Genomic DNA, 9612 nt, shown 5'->3' with positions numbered 1-9612 from the left:
GGAGTGCCGCTCCTAACGTCCTTGTGACGTAAAGACGCACAGCAGTCTTCTACGAGGACGCACAGCGTGACAAATCGACCTCAGTACGCCAAGGGACGTTCCGCTCTACAGGCTGGTTTTCAAAATAAATGTATTAAAGGAAACCGTGAAACAGCTTAATGCAAACCCACATGCAACTGCTTATCTAGTTTTTAAATATGAACTATTTTTTTCCCTTAATTCTTCTCTAGAACCATATTTAAACTTAAGATATTTTTTTTAACCTTTTAAAGGTCTATTTTGATTTAATATTAAATGTTATGTTTCGTTTGAGAAAACCAGAGGAGTGTATGTTTGTATTTTATGTGGATTATTATTTTAGTTAGTGGCGAGTTTTATTAGCATTGCTACTAATTTTGTGTTGAAAAGTATTTGATTGTTGCTCTTTTAAGTTTTGAGTGATGCAATAGAAATAAAATTTCATATTATATTAACATACGCAGGTGTAGCAGCATATATAAGCTTTTATTAGAGATGATATTTGCTCAGGTAGTTTATTATTGTGGCGTTATAATTGACATTAATATTACATAGCTTTTTATGTCGACTTGCTATCTAGAAGAACAGTTGAAGATCAGGAACATTATTATTTTTGCTCCTGTTGCTTGTTTTTGTGGGTTCTGTATTTTCTGTTTATTATCACCATCATCATTATTATAACTATCATTATATTTATTGTTTATAACATTTTTATGGTGGGCATATCTGTTTTGCTGCAGTGGTTTATTATTAAATTAATATTATACAGCTTTTTAATGAAGATGCTGTCATTATTGCTGTAGAAGTTTATTATAGTGCAATTGCATTTTGTTGAAGTACTTTATTATGGTAATTTTGTATTTTAGTTTTTTATTCTATTTTACAGAGATTTTTTAATTTTGGGGGATACTGTTATTTTTGATGTAGTCGTCTGTTGTTGTGGTGTTGTGTTTTGGTTTATTTTAGAAATTTTCTTATGAAGCCTTTAGGGAGGCTCTTACTGTGAAGGTTTAGTACGGAGCTCGTCAGTCGGCCGCCCGTTGCTGCACGTAGCGGCGGTAGAAAAATGAAAAATGTCCATCGTCAGATTCGCGGAATTATCAGTGCCTTTCTTTAATAAATTGTCCTTTTCATTAACAAAACACCACAATAGACTATGCTGGAGACAGCGGCGGTAGTCGGCGTACGTCCGGCCGTCAGAGGGCTCTGAATCTGGCTGAAGCAGATGGGTTCCTCGGCGGGTGAAAGGCGGAAGACTGCGCATCAACAGCCTGGACCGAAGATGCTACACGGCTACAGCCGTTAGCCAACCAACTGTTTGTTCCAGGATGCAGGACAGCGGGAACCGACCGAGCAGGTAAACCTGCCCGAGCAGGTAAACCCGCCTGAGGCTGACTCGATGTGTGTTCCAGCCGCCTACCCGCAGCTACCGGCGGAGAGCTGAGCTGCCAACACATCGCTGCTAGCTAACGTTAGCTGGAGATGTTCCTCTTTATTTCCCCCAAATTAAGCTAGCTGACAAAACATAAAAGCCTCCAGTCTGCTGCCGAATATCTGTTTTCTGTGTCCTCTGTGTTGCTCAAGTAAAAGTAACGATACCATAGTTCCATAGTACTCCATTACAAGTCAAAGTCCTACTCTAGTATAAGTACTCAATTGTTACTAACAGGACGTATTTTGTAATAGAACAAGAAAACAGGACTTTTCTCTAATTTCTGATTAATTTGTGAAATGTAGGATGTTTACAGTTTTTTAAATGAAACAGACACTCTGGTAAGAGTTGAGAAGCTCGTGACGATGAGCCCCAGCTGTCAAAATCACTGGAAACCACAGATTACATCTTGGTTTTATTAAATCCCAAGATGTCAAAAGTCTTGTTTTGTTCAAAACTCAAAGAAATTCAGTTTCCTGAGGAGACAAACATGTAAATATTCACATTTAAAACGCTTAAAGCTGAGTTTTTCTTTTTTAAAAATCACTTAAACTAATTTATCGCTTGAAATATAGTTGACAACTTACAGTTTATTTATTGCAGCTTTAATTTTGTAAATTAAACAATTACTTTTTAGCAAAACTGCCAACAGTGTATAACATTTCCAGCTTCCATTGCTTTAATCTTTAAAATCTTCAGTTTAGTTTATTCGGGTTTTCTTTTATAGGAGTGGTTCAGTTTAACACTTTTACAATTAGGTGTGCAGCTAACAATTGTTTTCATTTAACATGTTGATTATTTTCTTGATTAATCTGTTTGTTGTTTGGTCTGTAAAAGGTCAGGAAATGGTACAAAATGTCAATCGGTGTTTCCCGAAGCCCAGAGATGATAAATGTCATGCTTTTCCAACAACACATAGATAGATAGATAGATAGATAGATAGATAGATATATACTTCATTAATCTCGAGGGAAATTCCATTTATATTCTGTTTACTGTCATAGAGGAGGAAAGACACTAGAAAATATTCACATTTAACAAGTTGGAATCAGAGAATGTAGACATTTAACATTGGACACATTTCTACCAATTTCGTACAGTTTCCCACCGTCATGGTTCTGATATCGCCAAATTTTAACCTTCCCTATACATTTCTGAAAAGATATCTCTTCTTCCAGCATGATAAGGTGAAATACAAATAAAATCTCAGCAATTTCATAATAGAAGCAAATTTTATGTATGAAGAAGCTCAACAAGTTTCCATATTGAAGTCTCTACAACAATATCAGCCAATGCTTTCTGTCATACAGGATTTAAGAAGAACAGAAGAAACATTTCGATTGATGGCATCCTACTTTATGGAGCCACAACAGGACGGCTTGAACTGAGACAGCTTCAATATTTGTCTAAAGGCAGCACTCATTGAACCTCAGGATGGCGAGCAGGAGGAAATCCACCACACCCTGCATGGTTCCTCGAGAACCCCTCGACTCAGATCAGGTAATGGAGGACGTGACGGATACAGCGGATCCAGAGGACAGCAACGGCGTGGCCATGGTCTCCAAAGTTTTAGAGGAGCGAGGCGAGGAGGCCAACAGCAGGCCTGAAGGCGGCTCTGACGCCTATCTAGACCTGAACACAGCCGAGGGAGGTTACGAATGCAAGTATTGCAGCTTCCAGACATCGGAGCTCAACCAGTTCACCATGCATGTGGACACAGAGCATCCCGATGTCATCCTGAACACCTCCTACGTCTGCATGGAGTGTGACTACCACACCAAGAGGTAGGATACTGAGGTTTTGTGGAAATCTTCAGAACAGTGAGGATTCTTTTGTATGTTCATTACTTAGGTCACAGTGGGTGGCAGTAGAAACGCTGCATTAAACACAGCTCTAGACTTTTCACTGTTAGTATTGGTGGTCCTGACTGAAAGTTTTCAGAGCTCCAGCACAGAATACGATGCAACTAGGACTAGGTTAATGAATAATTGTAAAATGATTAGAGGCTGTTCATAAATTAATCAATTAAAAATAAAGTCACAGAATGCAGAAGGCGAAGAAAATGTTGTTTAACTGTCAGAAAAAGTGTTTTAGCTACAGTATCTGGCTGTTCCACCATGTGGAGCCTCTTATTAGTCCACCGAGGAACGCGGTGGAGTGAGGTGACGATCGCCGTACGTTTGTCGGTCTGTTTGTCTTTCTGTTCGCAACATTGGTCAAAAACAAAAAGTAGAGCTCTGCTTCCTGGGAACAGCAGCTAGACTCATATTAACTACAATGTAGGGCTGGGCGATATGGCCAAAAAATAAAATCTCGATATTTCTTTTAGTCATCTTGGACGATTACGATTTTAATCGATTTTTGTTGTTTCTTTGCGGTCTGTTTGCTATGGATAGTGCTAGCCATGCCTAGGGTTGCAACCTTTCAGAAACAAAAATAAAGGACACCCACCACGAGTCCTCGGGGCCACAGTTCAGTAAAATTGAAAAGACATTCACAGATTCAGACTTCCGGCAGTGATTCTGTTGACACTACAGTGTATCAGAGTGAGGTTATTGAATATTTGTGTCGCTCTTCGCTGTTGCAGCAGTTTTGCAATTTGCAGGCGGTCCCTGTTCACAGCCGGCTGCTCATAGACACCAATGTTATTTCTGCAACTTGAAAGACAGCTACTTGTGATAAAACTGGGCTTGTAGCACAACATCTGCCTTACAACGATGGGAAAGAGGCATTGTTTATGTTTTGACAACCTACATCTAATGTGCTATTGATGCTGGAACTCTGAATCTGTGAATATCTTTCCAACTTTACCAAACGTGGGGCCACAACCACCCAAGGAGTGGTAATATTTAATTTTGAAAAAATTATTCAGTCATACTTAAAGCTTTAAGTGCTTTATTAACACAAAACTAAGAGTTTAGTATTGTTTTATGATCACAGGTTCTGTCTAAAAAGATGTGGCATCATTTTAAACAGTGAAACAATACTAATAAAATGTAACGGCCAACCAGTGTGTAATACTGGATTCTGCAAAAACTGAATGCAGAATACTGGACAAAGAAATTCTCTACAGATATATTTCCCATCTAAATATTTTCGTAACACAATGAATGTATTAACTTATTTATGTGTGTATGAATGTATTTACTGACTTATTTATTTAGTACCGTTAACATAGAGTTCTGAGTGAGTTTTTCTTTAGATAGGCAAAGGCCATTTATTGATCACATATAGGCTATTAAATAAATGATATTTAAAAAAATAAAAAGCATTTAAAATACTATTAAACAATATTGTAGAGTCTACGGTCACATTAGTCTGACTATAATCATCCTCTGGTAAATTCACAACCATTTACTGATGTCTCTTACCAAAAGGACTTCAGGAGATGATTATATGATGATAAACTGTGACCTGCTGGTTGGGTTCTCTCTGTTCTCATGTTTCTTACATGTTGGTCTCCTGATGCTGCCTTACTTCAGCTAGTTTATGAGCAACAGAAAACACAGTTTGCCCTGTACCTATTGCCAGGGGTTCCAGTCTTCCAGTCTGTGCTTTTGAAAACGTTTTTGCTTCTTTGGACATGGTGGAGTTTCGGGTGTAGACATTTTTAAACATGCGGGAGCAGCAGCGTCTGTAACCAGGAAACCCGCGGCAGAACCGGCAAACAGACCTGCTGGACCTCGCATCGGGTTCTCGCTACATGAATCAATACGGAAAAAGTGCCCGCAGCTACGGGAGTGCGGCATAGGGTTGCCACCCGTTCCTTAAAATACAGAATCGTCCTTTATTTGACTATTAATTGTAGCGTCCCGTATTGATCCTATGCCGCACTCCTGTAGCTGCGGGCACTTTTCCCATTCTTTAGGATGCCTCTGCCGGAGGTGCTGAAAGAGGTTAGTTGTGCTGCTACTCTTCGTTTTCACAGTACTTTTGCAAACCTTGCACATGACTGTAGTTTGCTCTGTGTCAGTCTTGTCAAAGCCGAACCACTTCCATATAATCGATGTATCATGAGGCCCTTTTCTCGCCACCAACTCTTCGTCTGCTGTTCTTTCCGCCATGATGGGGGTGTGAGTGTTTTGGTGGAAGGAGATGAGAGGCGGAAGCAAACGCCAGTGCACAAGTCATGAAAGGCAGAAGAAGAATCTGTATTGTTATATATATAAGCTTGCCTCGATTTTACGATTTCGCAAATTTTCAAATCGTCAGGTTTTAAAAATGCGAATTAATCGAATTAATTCGATTTATCGCCCAGCCCTACTACAGTGAATAAATTGCTTAATAATAAATAAATAAACAGCAAACACAAAGCATCAGCAGTTAAAATGGTTTTATCGGTGTGTAGGAAAACTCAACGATTAATTGATTTTCATTAACGAGGCGGTCTATCAGTTTTTGGCTTTTTTAAAAGTTTGCATCACTAAATGCAACAAATTCATATTTTTTACCATCTTTACTGTATTTATGATCTGCTAATCAATTGGAAATTTACAGAAACAGCAATTTGCTGTTCTATTTTAACAGACAAGGTCACAAAGCAAACACGTGCTATAACACTCTGAACCCCAAAACCTGCCTTTTAACCTAAAGAGCATGTTATTTTTATTAAAATGCCAAAATTCCACCATGTATCAACCTGGAACTATAAAAACATAAAGAATTGTCTGATTACAAATGCAACAAGAGCAAAAGACCCCCTCTAGAAACTTTTTCAGTTGTTCAGATGTTTAAGATGGTGAGCCAGTGGGAGTTTAGCTTCTCAAGCACATTAAAAGCAAGAAAACAAAAAGCAGCAGTTAATCTTCATCTGCTCTGTATATTTAATTCATATTCTTAATAAGACTAGTGATAAGACAAATCAAGTGCTTAGTAAATGTTGGATCTGTTGCTCCTGACCATGAAAAAGTAAAAAAGAGCTGTCCTTCAGTACATCTGTCTCTGTTCATGCTTCATGCTGTTTGGCTCTACGAGTATTTCATGTTTAAAGTTTGTGGTCATATCAGCAAACTTGGCTTGGTCACACAGAGAGCATGCAGTACATGGCGTTCTGTTTGCAGCATCTATAAACTGTGTGAGTACTTGTGTCAGAGAGAGTAAATCTTTGCCTTTTTTAACACAAAATCAGCCGCTGATTCCTCCTCTGAACTGTTGTCATCAGGAATGTATTTCTGTAGTGACACAGGAAGCCCTGAATAAGTGGTCCTTGATTAAGTAGATTTAGTCTCCAAAAATGGTTGAAAAATGCAGACTAGAGCGTTGTTATATTGCATTATAATATTATCATTTTATTATTATAGGATCCTTTATGTTGATAAGATACGATAAGATAGTCCTTTATTGATCCCCAGAGGGGAAATTCAGGTATTGCAGCAGCACAGGGCAAGTACAAGGATACAAGGGTAGTAGCATGCATTGGGTTCAAGAATTTAACTGAACTTTGGGATTTTCAGACGCTAACACAGGCAGGGAGCTGAGTGTCTGTCGGTAGAGAAGCTGCTAACATTCAGGAGCAGCAGAACTCTGCTTCCTGGGAACAGCAGCTAGACTCATGTTAGCTACAGTGAACAAGTTGCTTCATCGTGTAGTTAAAATATGAGGATTGTTTTATTTCAAGCAATTAATAACAAAAACAGCTTCATTATGTCGTTCATTTTTCAGCCATGTGTTGGATGTATTCTGTATTTAGTCTCTGCTTTTCTTATTGGGAATGAAAGAGCTTTTTACCCATGAGTCTCTGCTTTTAGCTATGACACGCTGCTGGCCCACAATGCTCGGCTGCACCCAGGCGAGGACAACTTCACGCGGACGATGGTGAGACGAAACAACGAGACTATTTTCCAGCAGACAGTCAATGACCTCACCTTTGACGGCAGCTTTGTCAAAGTGGAGGACGACGAGGGGGAGGACATGTCCCGCAAAGGCATCGCCCTCAGCAAGACGCCCATCATGAGGATCAAGAGCCGGCCGGAGCCCAAGAAGTTCGCCACGCACAAGGTGGCTGTTGACGATGTCATTAAAGTGGAGAGCGATGATGAGGATGATGAGAACAAGGAGCCGCCAACTCTGTCGCCTGCCCCAATGACCCCAGCCACCACCGTCGCCCCTCGCCTCATCCCCGTCTCCACGGCGGTGCAGGTCCAGGCTGTCCCTCAGAGCATAGTGGTCAACAGCCCCAACGTGCTGCAGATCAAAGGCTCGGGTGGTGGTGCTGTCCTGCCTCCAGGGACGCTGGCCCAGGTTCTGTCGGCACTGCAGACCCAGCAGAACAACAGTCAGACGCAGACGCAGCTCCTCATCCCCCTCAGCAGCATCCCCACTTACAACACCGCCATGGACAACAATGTCCTGCTGGTCAGCGCCTACAACAGGTAATGAATCCTGCAGTCTCAGGGTGGGTTGGTGTGTTTAGTTAACCACAAACAAAACCAACAAACAGCATCAGATACAGTCGAGGTCAAAAGTTTACATACACTTGTAACGAACATAATGTCATGGCTCTCTTGAGTTTCCAGTTATTTCTACAACTGATTTTTCTCTGATAGAGTGATTGGAACAGATACTTCTTTGTCACAAAAAAACATTCATGAAGTTTGGTTCTTTTATGACTTTATTATAGGTTAACAGAAAAAGTGACCAAATTTGCTGGGTCAAAAATATACGTACAGCAATACTAATATTTGGTTACATGTCCCTTGGCCATTTTCACTTTAATTAGATGCTTTTGGTAGCCATCCACAGTCTTCTGGCAAGCTTCTGGTTGAATCTTTGACCGCTCCTCTTGACAGAATCGGTGCAGTTCAGTTAAATTTGTTGGCTTTCTGACATGGACTCTTTTCTTCAGCATTGTCCACATGTTTTCAATGGGGTTTAAGTCAGGACTTTGGTAAGGCCATTCTAAAACCTTAATTGTAGCCTGATTTAGCCATTCCATTACCACTTTTGATGTGTGTTTGGGGTCATTGTCCTGTTGGAACACCCGACTGTGGCCAAGACCCAACCTTCGGGCTGATCATTTTAGGTTATCTTGAAGAATTTGAAGGTAATCCTCCTTCTTCATTATCCCATTTACTCTCTGTAAAGCACCAGTTCCATGGGCAGCAAAACAACTCCACAGCATAATACTACCACCACCGTGCTTGACGGTAGGCATGGTGTTCTTGCGGTCAAAGGCCTCACCTTTTCTCCTCCAAACATATTGCTCGGCACTGTGGCCAAGCAGCTCGATTTTTGTTTCGCCTGACCACAGAACTTTCCTCCAGAAGGTCTTATCTTTGTCCATGTGATCAGCAGCAAACTTCAGTTGAGCCTTAAGGTGTTGCTTTTGGAGCAAATACTTCTTTCTTGCATGGCAGCCTCTCAGTCCATGGCAATGCAGAACACGCTTGACCACGGACACTGACACCTGTGTTCCAGCAGCTTCTAATTCTTGGCAGATTTGCTTGTTGGTGGTTCGAGGTTGACTCTTAACCCAATTTTCTCTCAGCAGCAGTTGATAGCTTGCATTTTCTTCCTGATCGTGGCTGTGACAAAACAGTGCCATGCACTTTATACTTACAAACAATTGTTTTCACTGTTGCTCTTGGGACCTGCAGCTGCTTTGAAATGGCTCCAAGTGACTTTCCTGATTTGTTCAAGTCAATGATTTGCTTTTTCAGATCCGTGCTGAGCTCCTTTGACTAGGGATGATAATTGGTAAGAAATTATCGATGTCAATGCCATTATTGATGCCACTTATCGATTCGATTCCTTATCGATTCTCTTATCAATGCCTGATAGGTTGTTGCTGTGGGCTCTAATCTCGCAACAACTGCACCCACGCAACTGAATACGGCAGGTCTCACGAGGCTTCTTCTTCTTCGTTGGTTTTATGACGGTTGGCATCCATCACTTTGGTGCATTACCGCCCCATTCTCGCAACGAGGCTAGTGACAGAGTTCAGTTTGGAGAGACAGAACGTTTTTATTTATTATTTTTTAAAAGAATGACATACGGGCAGCAGTGAATGTCCATAGGTCTGTATTTGCCCACCAGCTCTCTGGGTCCAACGTTTTAATGTATTAGTAACGTGTGTTAACTAGGGTTGCCAACTTTCTCACAGCTAAATATGGGACAGGTGCACAGTGCCACTATGGTGTGAGCATGATGTGTGAGCACAGTGT

General features: G+C 40.7%; 1 protein-coding gene across 1 annotated transcript in view; it reads left to right on the top strand.

Annotated features, from left to right (window-relative positions):
* The first annotated feature begins 1040 nt into the window (after positions 1-1040).
* Positions 1041-9612, top strand: part of LOC110970619 (zinc fingers and homeoboxes protein 1-like) — a 40629-nt gene continuing 32057 nt past the window's right edge. The window contains exons 1-3 of the mRNA XM_022220918.2: positions 1041-1375; positions 2761-3234; positions 7198-7821. Of these exons, the coding sequence (XP_022076610.2) occupies positions 2885-3234; positions 7198-7821 (974 nt within the window). The 5' untranslated portion in view covers positions 1041-1375; positions 2761-2884. The remainder of the gene's footprint in view (positions 1376-2760; positions 3235-7197; positions 7822-9612) is intronic.

Source organism: Acanthochromis polyacanthus, chromosome 11, assembly GCF_021347895.1.
Source record: "Acanthochromis polyacanthus isolate Apoly-LR-REF ecotype Palm Island chromosome 11, KAUST_Apoly_ChrSc, whole genome shotgun sequence".
In the NCBI taxonomy this organism is placed as follows: domain Eukaryota; kingdom Metazoa; phylum Chordata; class Actinopteri; family Pomacentridae; genus Acanthochromis; species Acanthochromis polyacanthus.
The sequence above is the reverse complement of the archived record's forward strand: the minus strand, read 5'-3'. Positions and strand labels throughout refer to the sequence as shown.